The 23,657-nt window shown below is 40.8% G+C and overlaps 1 protein-coding gene across 3 annotated transcripts; it reads right to left on the minus strand.

Annotated features, from left to right (window-relative positions):
* On the minus strand, window positions 1-21,557 carry pex5 (peroxisomal biogenesis factor 5). 3 transcript variants are annotated; one of them, XM_084052837.1, is made up of 16 exons: window positions 21,325-21,557; window positions 18,369-18,526; window positions 18,136-18,174; window positions 17,839-17,956; window positions 15,647-15,793; window positions 15,095-15,179; window positions 13,242-13,332; window positions 12,719-12,841; window positions 9,855-9,938; window positions 9,459-9,578; window positions 8,450-8,593; window positions 7,496-7,566; window positions 6,053-6,274; window positions 5,100-5,265; window positions 3,665-3,822; window positions 1-2,259 (listed from the first exon to the last, which is right to left on the minus strand). In XM_084052837.1, the coding sequence occupies exons 2-16, from the start codon at window positions 18,480-18,482 to the stop codon at window positions 2,019-2,021; spliced, it is 1,923 nt and encodes a 640-aa protein (XP_083908963.1). In that variant the 5' UTR covers window positions 18,483-18,526; window positions 21,325-21,557; the 3' UTR covers window positions 1-2,018. The 3 variants fall into 3 exon arrangements, with proteins under 3 accessions (XP_083908963.1, XP_083908962.1, XP_083908964.1); XM_084052836.1 differs by having other exon boundaries at window positions 21,332-21,556; XM_084052838.1 differs by lacking the exon at window positions 12,719-12,841 and having other exon boundaries at window positions 21,332-21,556.
* Window positions 21,558-23,657: the final 2,100 nt, after the last annotated feature.

A 23,657-nucleotide genomic window follows, 5' to 3' on the forward strand; every position in this document is an offset into this window, starting at 1 on the left:
CATGTGGAATCAGAGCTTTATTGCTGAATATTATATTAAACATTACAATTAGGTTAACTAGTTTTGAAAACAGTAATAGTGCAATAATTATGTTACAATACACAATATGGCAGATAGCATTATTTTACAATGAAGCAAATTGTCTTACAACAAGAAGCATTGAAAAAAGCAAGAGAGCGGAGGAGCCTGGAAAACCTATTACAATGATCATACTATGTCCCAAACTGGATCCTCCACACACAAAATGCCACTAGTAACGGCAACAGCCCTGCTGGTTTTCAGTCCATCATGCCGACTATTATCCGATTATTATTGGGGGGAGAAAGACAAACAAGCAGACAGTTCAGCCCTTCCAACTGGTGGATTGGATACAGTATGTAGTGTGAACCTGGCCCAGCCTTAATCCCACTAACTTTTTAGAACACTATTTATAAAATGAAGAGTTTCATTAACACAGATATCTGGCATTGGAACAATGTGATAACTGTGGTTACAACAGTCATGCTAGCGTCGTGGTAAAATTTACTATGTTATATTCAAAGATATAGCTGACTTAAGACCTGTGCATGCAAAATATGCATTTTAGAGGCAAATATCCATTGTATGATTTCAATTGGCTACTGATTAACCTTTTTGTACGGTATGGATATCTACCATTTTGGAATGAAACCCTTCAAATGTAGTACTCCTAAGCACAGCGGTAATATCGTACCTTGAAAAATCTACAAATGTGTGTAAAGTTTAGAATGGTACTTACCAGCCATCAGTAACAAGGGCTGTGAAAGCAATGAGTTCTATAACAAAACTGTCCCTTTCACAGGTTACTAAATACAATTTCAAGTCACATGGACACTCCAGCATCATCCTTCATCTTTTTTATTTTACAAAAGACTTGAAATCATAATCAATGGACGTTACCTTTCATTAAGCCCATTCTGTTTTGATCCGTTCAGTGCAAGGGGAGGAAATTATAAGAGAAACCTGCAAAACTATTTTGAAATAGACTGGTTATGTTTGTGTGTACAGCCATCACAGTGAGACTTGAGCCCAATTTATACTTTGTCGTACAACCGTGTTGCTCGCCGAACATAACAGATTTCCCACCTTGCGTTTTGTTTCCGATTGATCATCAGTTATTTTTTGTGAACAACATTGGTCGTACAAGAAAGTATAAATTAACCATTACTGCTGCTGGTGGCATCTCTCCAGAGAGAACAATACTCTCGCATTGGATATGAGTCACTTAAAGGGGCATTACACCAGAAAACACTTCATTTAGTCTGCGCATGATCTCACACATATCCTCCAAACTATAAACCGTCTTTGCCAACAGTAAACTCTACAGAAAATCTTACTAGGAGAATAAATTCAGATAAAGTCTGAGAGGAGATACGGTTCAGATGTATGGGTGAACTGTCCCTTCACTGTATGTCAGTATGAGTCCATGATACAGTCCATTTGGTAACACCGGGTACACTTACAGGCATGCTAATCTGATCTTAAACCCATTAAGGCAGACTATAGCAATTATCGCGTACACCCGTTAGCCTGATCATATCGTAACAAAAGTAAGGTCATAATTAGGATGGACATAACCTGGTTAACACACCAAAGATCTTTCACATTCTTCTCTAACCCAGCTATCACATACATCCATGTGAACACAGGCTATTGAGGGAAGTTGACCTTTAGTCAAACTATTACCTTTACCTGATTATTGACAGTAACTGGAGTATTGTATGCACGCAAAGAGACCCAGTGAGAGTACATGATCCATTCCCTCTGTTTATTGGATGATTCAGTGTCCTACTCACTATACCTCCCTCCCTTATTGTCACCTCTTCCAGTTCCATCCACTCCGAGACACCTTGTACGGCACCTCTCTATATCTCTATCCCTGTTCCTCCTGTCCTCCTTACTCACTTCTCCTCCACCTCAGCCAAACACTTTGTTCCTGACAGAAAGCACTCGCATGGTATCAGCCCTCTCCTGGCCCTGGCCTCAGCCCCGCCCATACTTCAATCTGACCCGCCCTCCACCTCCCTCTGGCAGAAGTAAGCCAGCAGCGTATCCAGGTCACGGCGGTCGGCGGCCGTATACAGAGAGCTCTCGCCCATCATGCTCAGGGCCATGCGCAGGGTGGACCAGATGTTGTCTGACATCATGGTTGCCGCGGCACCTCCGGGCCCCCGCGAGGCGCCGTCCCCTGAAGCCTGGCGCTGGAGGGATAAGGCCTCGAGGAAGTGCTCCACAGCCTCCCTGTAGAGAGAGGGGAGGAGAAGGCAGGATGAACAGGGGATGGTAATGCTGTTGGGTTCATTTAATTTGTGCTGACCAAATTTAAGTTTGAATATGCTGGATGATTCAGTTAACAGGCAGCTAGTCACATTCATTTTGTAACCAAATAGAATCAGGTCCAGGAATATGTGTCATGAAAATTTGCTCAGTGACATAATGATGACAATGAATTTATTTGTATAGTGCTTTTCCAAACAAAGTTACAAAGTTAAAAGCAGCATGACATCAACATACGGCAAGAATGAAACCTAAAACAGGTATGTGACCAGAGCCTTAACTGCATGGCATGGCATTGTTTAGACTGTTGAAATTAAAGGGATGTTGAACTTTGGTAGAACCTTGAGTTTTATAAATTAGCTATCTGGCCATGATAATCAAATCCAAATATTGTCAATAATCTTTGTGTGCCTCTGTTCCGTGAGCGAAGAAGATTCATTCTATACCAGATCTGGGATAGAATTTTAACATATGGGTCAGTAATGTAAAGTCAGGTATTCAATTAGCCTAAATACAACCAAAAATGTATAACCTAGTCTGCCCAGCAAATGTGGGTGCAGTGATTCTCTACCTGCTGTGATGTCCTCCGTGCTAGCACTGACAGATTGCAGTGTCTGTGTTCAGTTTTGAATTACTATTTCCCTTTCATCTACTGCCTTTCATCTACTGCGCCACCTTGCTCAGGGGCACAAAAGGCGTACCATAATACTATAGGAAGGCGAGAACAGAACACAGTAGTTCTCCTCTGCCTACAGGCCTGCCGGGCCCTGTTACAGAGGGAATGATATAATGTAACATTCAGAAAAAGTAAGAGTTGACTTGCTGTAGACTTCTTTTTGGTAATGTCTTTTAGTTTTTATCAGGGAGAGTATCAAGTCTAATCAGGTCATAAGGCTCAAGTCCGACTTTATTTCAATTGCGGTGAAAACGTGACAATTTGGTAGTAGTGAATGTTGAAAACCAAGACATTCGAGTGTTTTTCTGAACTACACAACTGTAAAGTTTCTTTACTGCATGTTACACGGTTGTGACGCTATCTCTGTGACAAAATCTGTCTACAGACATATGTAAACACATGCAGTAAAATAAATACGAGAATAAACTAATGACAAGACAAAATATAAGACACAGCGTTTAATAAGGGCATGGCTAAGGGCATACTGTAAGTAAAAGATGACCAGCAATATGTGGACATATGTGGACATAATATGATATACATATATTATATCAAGCCTAGGTAGCTATACAAATCAATGTTCTACCAATGTTCAAGGTCACTTGAAACTACAACATATTCTGGTTGATCTTAAGGGTTATCCCCCTAACAAAACAAACACTATACCTCTCAACATTAACGTGTCTCCCTCACCTGTGTGCTCCTAGGTTGACACAGCTGATTCCTAGGTTGTAGCGACTGCGGATGAACCCTGGCTGCAGTTCCAATGCTCTCCTGTAGGCGGCTACTGCCTCCTCCGAGCGGCTCCCATTGGCCAGTGTGGCACCCAGCTTATTCCACAGAAGGTAGTCCTGACAGTGAAAGGGAAAAGAGAGATAGAATTCAGAAATTGACAGCTTATGTTGTGCATAGGGAAAATTTGACCCAGATGTAGCAAGTGAGTACAGAGCTGCACTCCAACAGCAATAATCCCATAAAGTGTGGCCAGTGAGTGCCATTACAACATTTATATTAACAAAGAAATGTAATTTACAATTTAGGCATTTAGCAGACACTCTTTATCCAGAGTGACTTATAGTAAGCAAGGTAAACACATACATTAAATGTATATAGACAGTGTAGTGCCTCAGTAATCTAGGATCATAGGTTAACCAAGAACTAGCATCAGTCTAAACAGTATAATATCAAAAAATAAATAATCTGTACATTGAAATTATACAAAGTATAGGATGCCAGGTCAACACATGAACATGGTATCTGTCTAAATAACATGCGTTCTCCCCATGAATCAACAACCGAAAATGAGTTAACAAAAAATAATTAAATGTTCCGCCATCTGTGAAGCCTCATTTATTAACTGTGTCCATGGACATGACGATGAATGCAGCCAAACAATTATGGTTTCCTTATGAAGAAGGAGATAGTTAACATTTTCTAATAACTACACTGCTTAACTAAAAAATGTTCAGACAAGCATTTGTCACAATGTTATTTGTGATTCTAATTATGTATATATATACCGTATATGCAATTCAGAGATATTGCCACATTTTCTTTCAATTTTGTGGGGGATGTGTGGATTTGGTCAATAGTCTCAGTGGAAACTATACTCTTTTTTCTTATTTCCATACTTATCCAGACCTGGAAATGACTAAAATCTAATTCCACACTTTTCCAAACTTGTGTAGGAACCCTGTGTAAATACATGTATACTACTTTGAAAGACATTGTTTGTCAGTACGTAGTAGTCAGTAACACTGTAGAAATGCTGTAATACCTCTGGGGATATTCCATCTCTGCTGCCAACAATAGTATTTGGCTGTGCCCCCTTACTACTTTGTTCTGGTACACATAAACACAGTGCAGAATGCCCTTTTTGGGTATTATTAATGCTGCGCGAGACTATTGAGTGTCTAAACAAAAGTACTGTAATTTGGCGGAAGTACTGCCAAGGAAGTTACGTTGAGGCTTGGTCGAAAAAGACAGTTTCTGTGGGAAATACAAATGACAGCAGTCCCGTCCTACAGACATTCTCTGCATTAGGTCGTGACCAGGCTTTTCTCCTCAGAGATGAGAAAAGGCTGGGAACGAGGCTAAGTATTATTGCTGTATTGGGGACCGTTCCAACCTGTGGCGTGACAGAGAGGGCAGCGGTGAAACAGTCCACGGCCTTGTCATACTCTCCACTCAGGTTGAAGAGGACCCCCAAGCCACATTGCAGTTGTGGGTCCACCCGGGCCGGATCAGCATTTGCCGCACTCAGGAACAGAGACTGGACCTCAGTAAACAATGACCTGAGAAAGAACGAGTGAGAGGGATGAAAGGGTTCATGATTTCAACCACTTGAAGCCCCTCTATTCTTAAAGAAACAGACTTGAGTTACAACTGTAGTCGGACCGCTTTGTTCCGTCAACACCAAATCTCTTCACCAAAAATAGCAGATCTACCAGCTCAAAACGCATCGCAACGAGTTGCGTTTTGGCCTTGTAGATCTGCTATCTTTGGCAAATATTACCCCCGGAATAGGCATGCTGGGGTTCATGTGGTTAGAGCTGCAATCTGTAAGTTTCATGTCCTACCCAGGATTTTAACTCAGGTCAATTCTACCACTTCCAAGACAGAAGCACTTCTTGGCCATGGGAGATATGGTGCTTATGAGCTATATGCAGTACTACTTGCCAACCAGTAGGTGTCCTACCTGCCACCTGGTCTACATTTCTCGATGGGAGAGTAGAGAGACCACTTCCAAAACCTGCAGATGTGCTAGTTATTTGTATTAACATAATCTACCATACAGATGGGTTACAATTGTGTTTTATTCAGTTCCTCAGCTTTAAATATTTTTTGGATAATGAAGTCAGTAATAGTTTTTATCAAGTTGAGTATAAATTACAATTTCAACAAAACAGAGTGAGGCTTTTCCAAACATTCTACCAGTATCCATTTGTGTAATTATTATCTAGAATTTGTAGAATACATCCATTTGATAATGAATCTATTGTATCTTGTTTGTTTTTGGTTCTACCACCATGACATTAAAGGAACATTAGGACAAAATAGTTTCTCTTCTATTGTACTCACTCTGGAAGCAGCGATCCAAATCTTTCTCGCTCCTTCTCCCTCTCTCTGGCACCATCCTTCTCCCGTTCACGTTCGCTCTGCTCCAGAACAGAGCGGTATTTGGGATTGTGCCTCAGCCAGTCACGGAGAGTCTCACAGGCCTGCCTGTGCAGTGATTCATTGGTGAAGCTGACAGCCAGCGCCATCAGAGCAGTCAAGTTGTCATTCTTCAGTTCTATACATCTAACGGAGGCAGAGAGACAAGAAAAATGTAAGAATACTCAGACACCCACTTCACACAATATAATAGGCTGCTGTATTCATTAGCCTATGTTTACGATTACCCACATGGGTAAATGCAACTTTATTTATTACAACTGTGATTGATAAGCCATCATGTCTGCAAATAAAAAGAAGCCGTTCATGATGATGAATCCACACCAGAAAGAAAGCTATCTAGATAACTGGTTTTCAAAGTGGGGGCCAATGCACCCAGGGGGGGGCGCCAGGGGGGCGGCAATTTAGGGGAAAATTAAGGGGAAAACATTTTTCTTTTTTAATATTGAATTTAAATTCAAGTTCACATTATTAGATTATTGTGCCAGTTTAACCACTTTCAACCTGGCATCCCTATTTTGTTAAGCCTTAGCTTTTTCAAAAAATCTTAAAATGAGTCAAATAGGAGATCTACAAGCTTGCAGCGCATCATGATGCGATGCGTCGTGAGCTTGGAGATTGGCTATTTTTACTTTTTTCTTTCTTTCCTTAAAGCCATTTAACAATAGGGGGCAGCAGCTATGCTCATTTCGGGGCCTTGGCATGGAAGGTTTTGGGAACCCCCGATCTTGATTGTGCTGCAGATGGTCAATGTGCTGCAGCTGAAAATCATGCCCACTAGAGGGTACAGTATTTGCGGCAATGTAGGCAGCTGTGTTTCTCAACCAGTGGCGACGGGTCCCTAAAATGGGTCACAAGATTTTCTTCTGACAGGGTCATACTGTAGAGAATGGAGACCAACTTAGATAAACATTGGGTTATCTTATCTTACAAACGTTTCGGCTATCCAGCCTTCCGAAAGCTGGATAGCCGAAACGTTTGTCCTTCATTGTAAAGACATGCAGTTAACTCACTCTTTTCCTTCTGAGTGTGACCCATCACTTTTGTAAATGTTATTGGTCTAAGAAGATATCGCAGTCAGAGCGCGGTGGTAACAAGAAGTTTATCAATAGCTTTATTCAAAATGCATTAAGTCTAATTCTCCACATAAAATGCAGTTCTGCTAAATACTTTAAACGCCATCAGTAGGCTTGGATGTCATACTTATGTAAGTGGCTTTTAATGGGTTTCAAGTGTATCACATATTGCATATCGATTTGTCTGTATTCCAGGTGAGGCTAAAGACTTTTTCCTTTATTAAACTTCTTTATACCCATTTTTCGCTTTTTAGCAATTCTGTGTCCATACCTTCGGAGGGCACTGATGGCAGCAAATTCTTGCTCATTCTCTGCTTGACAGGTTCCCAGATATTGCCATGCCTGAAATCCAATAAAAAGAGAAGAACGTCAGCACACGATTGATTGTTCTGAGACATGCCATAAAATTTCACACAACGCTGATGAAGGCTTAACGCCGAAACGTGTACGTTGCTGTCTGCTCTGCAGCATACTACCATGCTTAAAATATATATATATAAATAAAAGTGCCTTAAAAGGACTGTTCCGTGAGTGCTGGTATTCTCTTACTGAGATTTATTGTAAAGTTACTTTTCCCGACCGTGCACCCGGTAAGAAAGTTTAGCATTGTTGAAAAGAGTTGGAGTTGTGCTCGCACCCTTTATTTGAAGATGCCATAAAATATGACACAAACGAGAAGGTTTTGTTTCTGTGTATTTCGATTCATTTTCGATTTGAGCATATAGCAACATAAGTTTTTCAGAACAGTGGTTCTCAACGATAGCAGATATACAAGCTCAAACTTTTACATCTGCTATTTTTGGAGAAAAAAAAAAAAATCTTGAAAGCATTTGAAAAAATAGAAAACATTTAAAAAATATATTTTAACACAAATCTTCTCTTCTGGGGGTCCCTGACAAAAATATTTACAGATGGTGGTCCACAGCCAAATACTGTACATTTGGTGGTCCTTGGCACTAAGAAGTTTGAGAACTACTGATTTAGAAGGCATTAGTAGAATCGGCCTCAGGTCTTAATGGGTTAAAGCAGTCAGCAATCCGATAAAAGCCATTCTTACTATGGGAGAGAATACCAAGCCAAAGTTCACAGATAGATCTGTCAGCTTAAAGCTATATGTTAAAGCTATAGGAAACTTAAAATGCATGGAGTTTGACGTGACATTTGCTCCTATGCAAAGAGAGGAGAGCATGTAGCATGAAGTAAACCAAAGCCCAAAGTGTCTCACCAGCTGGTTTTCTGGTTCTTTCTGTACGGCACTCTCAAAGAGCCTCACGGCACCAGGGATGTCCCCTTCCTCCATCCTTTTAAGGCCCTCCGCCAGGGGATCTTGGTGGGACAGGTAAGGGTTGTCCTCTTCAAACTGGTACCCCTGGAACAAATACAAGAGACATGGAGCTGATTCATTTTTAAATTGGTCTATCATAGTCAGTCACTACTTGAATATAGTTTTAGTTTAGTTTAGTTATAGGGTTAGTTCATTTCATATTCCATTAAATGTCTTTTCATTATTATTAAATGCATCAACTGCTTGACTGGAGCTGTGGTTTCAGGGCGCTACATAGTGCCAAAGGCGTTCACTGAATGAAGGAAGATAACAGAAAAGAATGAGTGCAAATGACCAAAATGCAAGTCTTACTGGTTGTAGGTAACAATTTGCTGATACTGACATTACATATTAATTATGAGCCTTATATCTATCTTTTTCAAGACATCTATATCCTAGCCTATATTGGGTGATCATGTCCTCATGGAAAGCAAATCCCCCCCTTTTTTTGAACAATAAAGCCTTAAACTTGAACTGTGACCGATAGAGTACTGTGTGAAATCAGAGATGTGATCATGCACGCACATACTGTACCACCTAGCCTGGCGTAGCCGACTATATCACTGCGTGGATATGAGTCTGGTGCTTCCATGAGGAAGTTTTTTTTCCCAAGGGACGGGATCAAAACAATGGCCCTCGACGCAATTGGTTAGCCCTACAACCAACTACCAATTACAGTCTCCCATATTCGAATACTGGGCCCTGATTGGTTACACACGTCTTCTGGAGCAGGAAATGAATTCTCTAAGGAGCGGTGCCAGACCCAAATCGCAGAGTGCATTTTTTTTTGCACTCGCAGATTCGTCTGGTCCCAGGCTATGTACCACCACCACCACCACCACACACACACAAACTCTGAGCAGAATATTCAATACATCCACCTGTTTGGCAGTGATGATAGGTACTGTACCTTGTCATAGGAAGTGGTGAGTAGCTGGTCAAAGTCAGACAGCCAGGGGTGACTCTCTGCGTCTCTCTTGGCCATCTCCTCCCATTCCTGCTGTAGCTTCTCCCAGAAGTCCACGTCACTCTGGATCAAACACACACAAATGTCACTTTGATCATATAACCCAATTAATTTCCAATATTGTTTTCTTTTATGGTGTGGTCGACTTGTGTGGTGACGATCTACTGTAAGTCTCATTTGGCCAAATCGCAACATCGATCTTTATAAATACTTCACCTATAAGTATAAAAGTGTGGTGAGGGGACAGACATACACTACAGTAGCTAATCATATATATATGCATTTAAAACTCAACCTAATATAAGCATTGTTTGAATTTGCATTGGGGTTTAGTCTCACCTCCACTGCAGCTTTGGCCTGTTGGAAGTCTGGTCCTGAAGTGGCAAACTCGTCTACCCAGGCCTCAGCTGACTCCTCTGACACCTTGACGGGAAAAACATAGAGCTGCACTATTATGGCTAAAATTACATACCCGTTACTTGCTTGATATTAATTGCGTTATTACGTTAATATGAATGAGCTATTCTTAAATATAATTAGTCTAAATGATTTATGCAACAAAATGATTCTGTTGGCTTTCTTTGGTTGTTGCCGTTTTTGTCAGTGAGCATTTTAAGAGAAACAAATCCCTACAAAATATAAATGATGTAAAATAATTATTAAAACATAATTAGCAATTATACACAGTGTTACTGGTGTCCAGTATGCGTCAACAGCATAATAGGCTGAGTTTCAGAATGGAAAACAAGCAAAGAAATAGATGGAAAAAGGATGGAGGGGAAGGAAAGAGAAGCCAAACAAACAGAACCACACCCTTTCTCCCACTCTTTCATGTATTCCCTAAAATCAATCTTAACATCTTTACTCATATCCCATTCTATTATTAACCCTAAGCTTCCAATCTGACACTTTCTTTTTTTTTTGATAATATGTACAATACATTTATAAACAGCAGCAAACTTCACAGCAGCTGACTGCATCTCAGAAAATAATACAGTACATTACCACACAGATTGCCAGAAGATGTGCCCAGAAGTACTGGGCACAATAGAGGTTACAGTAATAAGCTGTAATTAGAAGCCACAACAAAACCCTGCACTTAAAAAAAGTATCTTACAATCGTGACCCCGACATCGAGTTCAAATGCCACACCCCTTGGCACTGCCATGGAACTGCCACAAGGCTGACTATGACATCGTCATGACACCAGTGGTGGTCCTACCTGCCCGAAGACTTTGGCCCACCGCTCAGCCTGTTTAGCCTTAGCTTTTTCAACAGTCGAACACCTCTGCTGGCTTTCCAAGGGAAGACTCCCTCCCCCAGTCTCCTCCAGGAACTAGGAGGGTTAAGCGGGACGGGGTGAAGGGTGGGTGGGTTGGCAGCAGAGGAGCAAGGGGCGAGGTTTTAAGGAAGCGAGTGGAGTGATTGGTGAAGGGTTCATTGGAAGGGGAAGGAGTTGTTGCAATCCGGAGTAGATGGATGGCAGGTGTTAATTGAGGGAACAGGAAGCCGAGAGTTCAAAGGCAAACGGGAAGCGGGGGGGATTAGATGTCACAGTTAGAGGACAGCACTAGGTGCATAAAAAGCCACAGCTATGAACAGAGTCTCAGCAGAAACAGTATTGGGAGTCAATTCAGTGAATTCAATGCGATTGCTGTGCTGTGGGAAATGGTCTTCCTCAATATAATTTCAGAATTTTCACAATTTATTGAAAAGATAGCCCTTTGAGATGTAACATCTCATTTGTGAGGGAGTCCTAAATGGGAAAAGTGTAGATTAGGTGATTCATCCTGATCCTAGTTATGTCATGAGGAATAAGGGCATCTAGGAGGCATATGAAATATTAATATTGTGAATATATAAAAGGACAAGATTTCATATTCACAAGAATCCATTCTTCACTGGATAATCTCTGTCTGCAATGTGCAGCTGTAAGGAAGGTCATATTACAAGCTAGCGGTTGCTTTTGTGGTTATATTACACAGCATCAGACACTGGGGCAGTGAGTCACTAGGCGTATATTAGTGGCATCGGTGGTGGGAAAGTGAAACCAGATTGAATCCACAGCAGTGAATTCCCATTTGCAGCTATCCCATGCTCAGTGGTAAGTGGTTAGTACCATTCCAAATCACTGGGATGTTGTAATCCATTTCAGTGGTCTTTACTTGTCATATTGATTCATGTATTTCTTTCATTATGAGATTGTATAAGTTGTTTTTATGTTTATGTTTATATTATTTCATAAATGTTTTGCTCAGTTTACTCCTGTTTTTGCAATTGATTTTCTTATAGGGAGGGACACTCTATTTTATTCAGGCATTTCCAGAGCCTTTGAGAGTTCTCGAGACATACTGTAGAAGTTGCTGCAAAGTGTTATGTCAGAATTTTCCCTGTCCTCTTCAATAATAAATGGCCACTTTATTGACTTTTTACCTGAATCCTGTCATAGTATTGTGTTTCTCTGTTGCGTCATGTCTGTCTTTCTGTGTCTGTCTGCACAGTATCTGTTCTAGTGCCTGTTTTTTAGCTATCTTTTAATGTATTAAAAACTAGGGGTGTGGGAATACACTTGAATACGAATCGCAATTATTATTTTTTTCTTTTTAATACATATATTTTTTATCTTGGATTTACCTTTGTGTGTTTACATTATTATCAGTTGATAAAACCATTACAATTATAAAATACAATTATAAAAGCTACGTAAATGTACTCTGCTCTCATGCCAGCAGACTGGAGTAGACCCTGAAATCCTATGTTTTGAATCGAGAATCGTTTTGAATCGAAAAAGTCGTTTTTGAATCGAGAATCCTTTGTTTTGAAAAAAATCAGAAAAAAACGGAATCGTGACCCCAAGAAGCTGACGATTCACAGCCCAATTAAAAACATATTGTTATTAAGAATATGTTCATTTACTCATATCTTCCTTGTAGTATTAACCACTTAAACCCCACATAATTCTTTGACCGTTGTCCTCCAGGTGTCTGTATTTGGTCCCCTCCCTTTTTCCCCTCTACCAAATATCTTCGCCGGAAATAGCTAATCTACAAGCTCACAGTGTGCTTATATATCAGCTATCTTCGCTGAACGTTCGCCTATTTTTGCCCGAATGCTCGCCTAATGTGACATGCTCAGAATAGGGCACTAGGGTTCACGTGGTTAATTGGCTTGTCGCCCATGCTTGTTGGGAAGGTGTCTCGTACCTGGTTGAGGTTGGACACCCAGTTCTGAGCCTCCGTGGCCTGAGCTTTATCTGTGAGCTGTTTGTCTGCTCTGTTTTCCACTGTCACACTGCCCTCGCCAATCTGCCTAATGAACCGCAGGAACTACACAACAGCGGGGGGGGAAAAATAAATAAATACAAAAACAAACAAAAGAATAATGACAATAACACAATGGCCATTACTATCACCAGGGGACATTTACACTGAGGTCATTAACATAACATAACACGTACACTAAAGTACACAAAGTTAATAAGGTAGCGAGGCGCGTCTTTGATGTGTAATGGATATCAAATTACCAAAGAGGACTGCCAGAGATGGAAACCTCAAGGAAATGCAGCCAACTTACTATATGAACATTAAAGTGCACTCTCACAGCACTCCTCAAAACAGACAAGACTGGGGGGATGGGTATGGTGATAAATAAGTCAAAATGTTTTAAGAATGGTACGACACATTGATATGTTAGAGGGAGTCGAGTACACACAAACACACAGCTCACCTCGGTGTTCTGTAACTTGGGGTCATCAACCTTTGACACAAGTTCATTGGCCGTTTGCTTCAACTCGTCTCCTGGCTGATACTCTTTAGTCCTATCAGATCAACGGAAGACAGAGTTATTCATAAACCAAAGTCATATAAGGATGCCACCAACAGAAATACTTCTCTTCTGTTGCAGTGGAGGAGGTGGGCACTCCTTCACAGAAATAAGCTCTTACTGTGATGCTAATACCCAATACATACATACGGTACTTCACACAGCAGAAAACAGTGAGGTGGGGTCTATGGTCCTGGGGTGCCAGTTTCAGCTGTGCTCAAAGGCCAGAGAAAAGAAGTATGTATTCAGAAAGTGATTTGAAAGTGTTTATAGACTGAGAGGCTCTAATGTTAAGCGGCAGGCTATTCCTCGGGGCAGCCGCAGCAAAGGCTCGATTACCTTTGGTCTTTAACCTGGTCATGGGCACAACCAGCAGCAGCTGGTCGGCCGACCTTAGAGCTCTAGATGGAGTGTAGTCTTGAAGAAGATCTGCGAGGAAAGGCCCATTTCTAGCTTTAAAAACAAACATTAAAAGCTTAAAATCGATTCTAAAGCGGACCGGAATCCAATGAAGGGAGGCCAGGACAGTAAGTAATGTGATCCCGCTTCTTTTTTACCAGTGAGGAGGCGGGCAGTGGCGTTCTGGATGGGCTGCAAATGCCTGAGCAGCAGTAACGTTTCGGCCTAGTCGGCCTTCATCACTGCATGAATGCAGTATTAGTGTCATGTTATATACACAGTATATAGGACATTGTAGTGGCTGACTTCTCTTCTGTTATGTGTGTAAGATGGAGCTGATACAAACGATTCAGCTTAAATAGGTTCTAAAATATCCATTAAGTGCACCATTATGCATGCAAGTGAATACTTCATCGCATCACAATCTGTGCTTTCAGTGGAAATGAAATGTCACGACCTTGCAAAAAAAACAGACATTTGAGCGTCAGCATTTCAAGCACTTGCGTTCATTTCCTATTCATTGAGTATCATGATGGAGCTCCTCTGTGGCTGTGTGACCGGCGGTGATTAGCGCTGTCAGATAAGACCATCGCATCTGCAGACACAGAACAGCGCCTCGACAAAAGCATCAATTCAACGAGAGCATGCTTAAGGTCTCAAGAGCTTTTTCTGCCAGTGCATGCTCCATCTCAATTCTTCTCTTCCTTTCAGTCCTCTCTCCTGCACCCACACGTCTATGGCCTTCTCTCTCTTTGCAGTCATACCAGATAAAGATTCTGCTTCACATCTCTTGGCCTGTTCCCATGGCTCCCTCTCTGTGGTTATGCCGGATGGACTTGTTTTGTTTTCTTTAGTGTTTACTTATTCACTGATGGATTTTATGGTGTGTTTATAAATGTGTCTTCCCTACCAAATGTCTCAGTTGACTGCAAGATGGTGCAGAGTATGGGCAAAGCAAAAGCAAAAGCCTCTTTCACCTCAGACGGCTGAAGGAATTTGGCATGGGGCCCAAGATCCTATGGGCCTTCTACAGAGGCACAACCGAGAGCATCCTGGACTGCATCACCACTTGGCATGTGTGACATGTGACAGCCCAGAGCATCAGATTATTAGATTATTAAAGAGCCAGCCACTGTCTGGCAAGCTGTATTGCAGCCTCAAGGCCTACGACCAGCAGGTTTCAGGGAAGATTTCTACACCAGGCAAACAGGCTTATGAATAATGGACACTAAACTATTTGTGCCTGTCTGCCTGTTACACGCACGAGAGAGAGAGAGAGAGAGAGAGAGGGAACCAATGCACACAGCACCATACCTATTAGTTCATATGGCATTAAAGTACAGAATATTGAATCTCACCACTCATGGTCCTTTTCTCCCAGGTCTCCCAGCCACAGCTTCTCCTCTGATTGCTCCAGATACTCCTCTGCCCAGCGCCCAGGATCTAAGAACACAGAAAGACACCCGCGTATCCCACCTCGTCAAAAGCTAGGGCCAATTTGATACGTGTGGAGCACTTATACCATCACATTTCCATTCCAAAATTGCATGAAAAATGTATGCCGTCTTTAAACCAGGCCTAGCTGGTTGAAGTGAGTGTGCAATCTTCCCCCAGGGGATAGATCGTGCTTAAAATAAATTATATTGAAATAACTTACACACACACAGTGTGTGTGTGTGTGTGTGTGTGTGTGTGTGTGTGTGTGTGTGTGTGTGTGTGTGTGTGTGTGTGTGTGTGTGTGTGTGTGTGTGTGTGTGTGTGTGTGTGTGTGTGTGTGTGTGTGTGTGTGTGTGGGAGAGAGAGAGAATCTGAGAAACAGGATGAAAAATGAAAAGAGAGGAAGACAAAGCGGCAATGAAAGACAGTGAACAGAAAGAGATGATCATCTCCCGTATGCAACCCAAAGCTACCTGCAGCCTCAGCGATAAACTCCCTTGTCCAGTCTGCGTCGGCTGTGTCACCAAGCCCGGTCAGACCCGTCGAGGAGGCAGAGTCAGCACCTGATACGAACTCAGCCGTCCAGTCGCCAGACAGAGCCAACGCTGCCACACCTGGAGCTGTTAGTTAGATAGAATGAGACAATGCCATAAGACACCAACATTCAAAGGTCAAAATCAAACCTAAACTTTCAGAATATCACAGAATAATACACAATGTTCATCCTATGGCTTAGATTAGATAGATAAGGGGTCTTCAACCTTTTCAGGCCAAGGACCCCCTAGCTGAGAGAGAGATGAAGCAGGGACCCCCTCTATATTGTATAAAATTGTGTTTCAGATTTTTTTTTTTTTTTTTACTAAGTCTGCCCTTTTTTCCCTCTACACCTATAGCCTATTTGCCAAAAATAGCCGATTTACAAGCTCTCAACGCCTCGCAGCGCGAGGCGTTGAGAGCTTGTAGATCTGCTATTTTTGGCTGAAGTTCTCCTCAGAAAAGGGGATGCTAGGGTGCAAGTGGTTAAGGTAAAGAAAAAATATTTCACACAAAGATTTGGCGGACCCCCTGTAGTAGCTCTGAGGACCCCCTAGGGTTGTTGAAGACCCCTGAGATAGATAGTTTTAAAAAATCCATTGTGGTCCACCTTTGTGGATTAGGCGGAACAAAATCATATGAACTTCCCCTGGTTGAGTTGAGTACCTGTGAGCATCCCTCACTCTGGGAAGGTAATTAAGCAAGTATTTCGGAACAGAAGCATCTAGGATCCTGAAGACCAGACACAGTGAGAGGTGAGATACTCTCTCCTCCACTCTTAGCCATACCAGGCTACTGAAGTGGGCGGAGGTAAGATGAGACCTGGGGTTCAATTTTAGAAGTAACCTCACAAGCTTATTTTGGGAGGTCTGCAACTTTGTCTACAGTGACCTGAGATACCCTTGTACCATGAGGTACATGCATAGTCAAAGTGACACTGAATGAGAGCACCGACCAATGTCATCATTGCACTGCTGTTGACATATGGAGATTGATTGATTGATATCTTTGTTGATCATGGAAAAAACATATGCCATAATAATATACACCTGACCCACCATCATCAACAGGATAACACAAAAACGCTGACAGCTTGTTTCCATTGTGGTCCTTGGTATGAGATGTGTATGAAGTCATGTATTGTGGTGAGTGCATGAATGTGTTAAGTGCAGATGATGACTCCAGTTACTAAGCGATTGTGAATTGCCAACGGATTTAAATGATATGAGAAATCAAATTGTGGAAATTAAATATATATATATATAAAAGTAAATGCACAATCAATTTTGCAGCTCTAATGAGTCCTTTATGAGCTTATCAGATTAAATAACAATCAGAGCTGAGGAGGGTAAAGTCCCAATCAGTGAGACAAATCCCCATCATCAAAAATAAAACAAATTCCAGTGCAGAAATGTTTTTTCTCTCACTCAGCTCTTGACAGAAGTACTAACATTACGGACAAAGAAAACTGTATGTGGTGTGCCGGTGGCCTAGTGGTTAAGGTGCATACCACATATAGGTTCTAATGTAACCTGACAGTGAGTCGCAAATTCGATTCGCGAGCCCTTTGCTGCAAGTCACTCCCTGTCTCTCTCTCTCTGTTTCCTGTCTATCTAAGCCCTGAAAATATCTTTTTTATTTTTACTGTATGTGCTGTATTTTGTTAGCCCCCCCCCCCCCCCAAAGAAAAGAAAAAAGAAAAAAAGAAGACTGCATCCAGAGTCTGGGAAGGTTCCTTTGACCTTGTCAGCATATTACACAGATAATGAATGGGTTGTGTAGGGTGCTATGCTGGTTGGATATATCCCCATCTTGAAACTAACAAATCACAACTCTCTGATTCTGTACCAAGCAGTTGGTGTCATCCCCTAGTATTTTAGGGAATGTAATAGCTTTGTTTATGTTGGTAATGTTGGTAAAACATTTCCAAACATTTATGATTTATGATGGGGTTAGAAAGCATCCAGATAACATACCTTCCATCTAAAATCAACCTCTTTAACCACTTGAACCCTAGCTTAGGGCAGAAATAGTTGAGGGAAATGTATGGAAAAGAAGGAATGATGAAATCAAAGAGAAACCACATCAGGTTTTACAGCCTCAGGCAATACAGTAAAATACATAAGTGAACCTCTCTGTGGAGCCTGTCTGTAGTTCTGCTGGTCGATCTGCTGCATCTCCTCTAGGAGCTGGCCCATGTCAAAGGTGTGTGGGGGCCGTGCAGGGGCCTGCAGGAACTCATTCACCAACTGAAAAGAGACAACGCAAACCCGCCATAAAACAAGCTAGATGGATATTGATGGAGCTCAACATCTCTTGCAGCGGTAGTCACACTTTTGTTATTCCACAGAAATAATTCCATCTGAATACATTGTCACAAAGAACAAACAACACACACATATACACAGACTGTGCAATGAACACTAACCTCTTCTTCAGTTGCTATTTCAATGGGTGTGGGGGCATGCTTAAGGAAAAGAGAGGAAAAAAGGTAATATTAGGACCAGACAATCTTTATTATCAATGAGCAAATTTCATAGATCAACAATTATCAGTTTAATAAGTCTGTTCATCAATTTCAATAGCATATGAAGAACAAGGCTATAATCAGATACATTCTGTATTCCATATTATGTTAATGAATGCATTCCAATTACTTACTGTGGGTGTGGACCGGTGCCTCCATGCCCCTCCCTCCTGGGTCATGTGACCGGTCAACTTCATGAGGGGATTGGCTCCCCCACATTCTGCCTCCACCAACTCCCGCATCGCCATGGCAACACCAGGAAGAGGCAAACCCCAATCAGGCCACCTTACAGCTGAGGAGGAAATGGACAAAGGCTTTAGTTTTGTTTTGGTTGAAGAAGACCAGATTGAACCATCTAAAGTAAACAAACAAATGTTATGTTACATCTAAAAAATGTTAAGGATATCATTGATGTAATCATAAATGAATTAGCACCAAGTCATTCATATTAGTCACAGTCTGAGATAGCAGTAGGAACAGCTGAAAAGGAAAGCAATTCAAGACCAGCCCTGCAGATAACATGTCCATCACTTTGTTTCTGAAGTGGAATGTGGGAACGCAACGCTGAACTCAACTGCAGACACAGTCATCTCTGCACCAATGACTATATTTTGTTAACACTCAGTTTGGCAAATCACACGCTCTCAAGAAAAGGTTTTATGTCTACTCCCTTGAAAAGAATTGGAAAACCAAAACATCACCACTAGAGAATGTTTACCCCTTCTCACTCACTGGCATAAACAAGAGTCAACAAGAGCCATAATCAGAGCTGTAGAATGCTGCTGAGAGATATGGTGGTCTATTTAAGGCTGACAGGCCGAGCAAAGCAAACTCTCCCCTGCAGTGCCATAACCATTATGCCCCTGGCCTGGCTGACATGTCACACACAACCAACTCCACGCTGCCATAACTTGTGTGTTCCTCACCATTTCGAAGCTTAGGCTGGCACAGCTAGAAAACTAGAATTAGGATCCGATATCCATTGGTTCATCAGTTTGTATCCATGTGATCAGGATAGGGCAGAACACAGGGCAGAACCTTAGATACAGTACACTAGGGGTGCAACAATGAATCGAACTGATAGACTTAATAGATTCAAAACAATTGGCAATAATCGAGAATTTAATAAAATAGATTAATTATCTATCCCAATTTTTGACATGTCATAATAGGCAAAACGTTTTTTTTAAATGTAACAAATTAAGAAAATACTGAAAATAGCAGATCTACAAGCTCACAATGCATCGTAATACAAAGCTTTGTGAGTGTGTGTGTGTGCTTTGCTATTTTCAGTATTTTTGCAGGACACCATTGTGCCACAAAGTATGAAATACGGCTTAATTGGTTAAACGATTTGTCGATATATAAAAAAATATATATTTTTTTTTAAACCAGCTTAACTCAATTAATCAAAAAGGTAATCAATAAAATAATCACAAAGAAAGTAATCTATAGTTGCAGGCAGACCTACGGTACATACACATGCAGTACTGTATAACCCCCCCACTCACCCATACACACACACACACAACTATTATTATGTCAACATACAAATAATGTATACTACAAAAATGCTGAGTTTGGCACTTCCCTCGTTAGTTCACTCACCTGGTGGTTTAGTAGTTGATGATCAACTCTATGAGAGGTGGCATGCAGTTAATCTACAGAGGGTGAACGCTACTGTTCACACAGCCGACCTTCAGTGCATACTGTCTGTATATCTAGGACAGCAGACACAATAACAGCTCTGCCTCGCTACCCTCTCTGTGCTCGAAAGTGATGACAATTTCCATAAAGCAGAAACCTAAGCTCCTGTCATTGACCCGCACTGTACACGCTTAGTGGCAATAGACTATAATACAAAAAAATAAAAACACTCTAGCCAATTATGAGGCGTTTCATTTTACAGGTGGTCAGTGATCAGACTGTTTTTTTTTCACACTCTTTGTCTAGGGTAGCCCTAGAATGGCTGTGATATTACCTTGTTTTTAACTTGTTTTAATCTTGTTTATATTGTGTTCCATTGTACAGCACTTTGTAATATTGTTTGGAAAGGTGCTTTATAAATAAAATGTACTTAGTTACATACATTTTGTGAAATGTATGTAATATCACAGCCATTCTAGGGATATGTCTAAGGATGGTCTATAGATTTAGATAAGCTTTTTTTCATTTAAACCAACAGCTGCTGTAGGATTATGTAATATGCGTATATTATGTACACACAAAGAGGATTAGACAAATATTATATATTAATACACACTACTGCAGTTAATGTAGACAATGACACTTGCCTCACCTACTGTACGCCCCAACCTATCCAACACACTGCCAATGGTAAAAGGTGGTATAAAGTGTGTGTGTGTGTGTGTGTGTGTGTGTGTGTGTGTGTGTGTGTGTGTGTGTGTGTGTACTATTTGTCTGTCCAACATGTCCCAAGAAGTATGTTACAATTTTAGTCAACTAAATCAATCATATACTAATTAAGACAATCATTCATGCATCATCATAGGCAGGCCTAAGCTTAGCTACGTGTCGGGCTCTGTCTGACAGGTTGTCGGAAACCCAGCCTTTTTTTTAGGTTGTGACTGACTGCTGTCAGAAAGTAGAATATTAAAGTGACTGACGAGGGGACAACCCTATGGGGACAAGAAAGAAGAAGACTGAACATACAGACAGCTTAGCCTTGGATCAAGACTATCATAGGTGTATTTGATCGATTTTGAATTTTTTTATATGTATACAAATGTCAAAATCGATAAAATACACCTATGATAGTCTTGATCCAAGGCTACAGACAGCTATTGCTTTGCCCCAGGTCTGGAAAACAACTACAGCGTTAGCTTTGCTGCAAGTGTTGTTGACAGAGTGGACAGGGTTATCAACTTACGCCTATGTTCTTAGGTAATAACACACTGTTAAACTTCACAAGATAGCAAAGTAAAAATGGAAGCGAATTCACATGAGACACGACAAAGGTGCTCTTCCAGACAGCACCATGTATGTATGGTAGAGAGAGCTAACTGTTAGCTATGCTAACTGTACTGCATTCTTCTATGTAATGTAGCAGAAGCATGATGTTCATCTCACCACCTACCTCTCCTGAGGTCTTCTTCTCCTCTTTGTCTGCTTTAATGCTCGTATTATTCAGAGGCAAAGTTGTCACAACCGCCAAAGTGTCGGACTTCCAAGAAAAACACACTTCTAAAGCTATCTCCCTGTGTATTTTTTAGCAGCGTGTCTCTTTATTTACCTCCTTCCCCCATGACCCACTAAAAATCACCGAATACTCGTTCTGAAGCGTACAATGGGTTTCCTATTCTCAGACGGGGTTTACGTAGGAAAAGCATCGCGCTTGTTGCATTTATGGGTGTTATACGTGAATCGGTGACCTATCGAATACTAATTCCCAGAGGTCGCAGTTGTTCGACATCGTCACATTCGCGCTTCACTGGAAGGTACCTTGGTGACAAAACTAAAAGAAACAGCAATTTGAACTTGGTGACAAATGTTCCATTCAGACCAGGCTGCAAAAGCCTAACCATGCTTATTGGTTTCTGACAAATGAATCTAAAATAACAATTCTAGTCTATCTAAAAGAAAATTGAATAGTTGATGGGGTACATGTAAAGCATCTTCTCTATCGATCACACCAACAGCGCCCACTGGAGTCACACTATTTGATAGGTTATGAAGTTCTGTGTAACACCTGACAGCAAGAACGGAGCGAAATCTTAATCTAATCCATATACTGTAGGTACACTAATATCATTATATATAAAGTAGCTGGTTTGTAACGATGTAACCACTGTACACAAAACGACTCACTAGTGACCATAATCAACACAACTAAAGTAACCTTGAAAATTATGTAGAGACAAACAGGACTTCAGATGTTGGGCAATAATGCAAAGTCCAAGTGACCGTTTAGTTTGTCATTGATGTAGAGACACTATCTATTCTAAACACGTTGACAACAATGTTTTTCATTACATGTTATTGCTCGCTCGCTCTCTCAGAGAGAGAGAGAGGACCAGGGAGAAGGGGAGAGGGAAGGAAAAGAACAAATTGGGGGAAAGAGAGGAGCAGAAAGTGTCAGGAAAAGAGAGAAAAGGAGAGAGAGAGAGAGAGAGAGAGAAGGAGTTTGTTCAGTAACAGGGGTCCCCCCAATCCCCAGCTCTCCTGGTTTTTAGTAAACAGAATACATTTTCAGATATAGGAATGTTGAAACGTCATCTAATCAGGAGAAAGAACTCACTTTGAAGTGATTAAAAAAAGAAATGACAAGACAAAGTTGGAATTGGAACAATACACTCTTTCTGTTAACAGGGAGAACCCTGTTAGTGAACAAACACTCTATAGCAATGATTTATATCAGATAATAGAACCGCTTAACCAAAATCTATTTGTTTTTACCAAAAAATATCACTTACAGCGCCTTTAAGAGTGGTATCAATTCTAACAAGAAATTGCTCTGCCTCAGGACGTCATATAGTGTTTTTATTATGAATTTTGTAATGTTTTCTGACAGTTTTCAATAACAATCAGCCATCATAATCCATGTTATCATTGTAATCAATAATTACAGTCAATGTTCCAATAGTAACATAGTAATAATATAAGTTATTAATGCAATGTTCTGATCCATTCTTAACATCACACTTAAAAACGACAGGCTTTTTATTTACTGACAGGTTTAGCACTGCACACTGATAGGCTACACAGACAGACAGCAAGAGACACGGAGGAAGAGTGAGGGAGGGGTGAAGGAAGGAAGGGACAAGGGAGTAAGGAAGAGAGGAGAAGAGGGAGGAAGGAAAAGTGCGGAGAAGCACACAGTTGTACATTCATTTAAAAAAAACGTTATGGAAGGGACGGAATGTAAAAGTAAAAATCAAGTTCTGAACATGAGAGAATCGTGGAGTGTAAAGCCTATAGTTCATACTTCGTCGTATACTTCGCTGAAAATAGTTGCTTTTCAACACCATCATACAACAAAGTATAGGCCTACACTAGGCTTAAGAAGAGAAGTGACAAAGAACCTAGCTTTCACAACAAATGTGCCCTCCTTTTTTTTCTTTTTCTTTTTTTTTTACTGCGATTCAGATATTGACAAGTTTTTGAATTACAACAATAAAACACACAAATTAATAGACATCATCAAGCCGGGCATTATCATCCTTATTACTACTACTATTATTATCATTACGTATTCTGATGCTGAACTGTAGATGGGATTTACTCCAATAAAAAGAAACACTATTACTAAACCATAAGGTGTGTAAATTAATATATATTCCCTCTCGAATTGTGCAGAAAAAGAGGAAGTGTAGCTTCAATAATAATAGTAATAATAATATTATCATCATATTTATAATATTCATCATTGTATGTACAGAAAAAATCATTACAATCAATACAAT

This window comes from Gymnoscopelus microlampas (assembly GCF_963454915.1).
Source record: "Gymnoscopelus microlampas genome assembly, chromosome: 3".
NCBI lineage: Eukaryota > Metazoa > Chordata > Actinopteri > Myctophiformes > Myctophidae > Gymnoscopelus > Gymnoscopelus microlampas.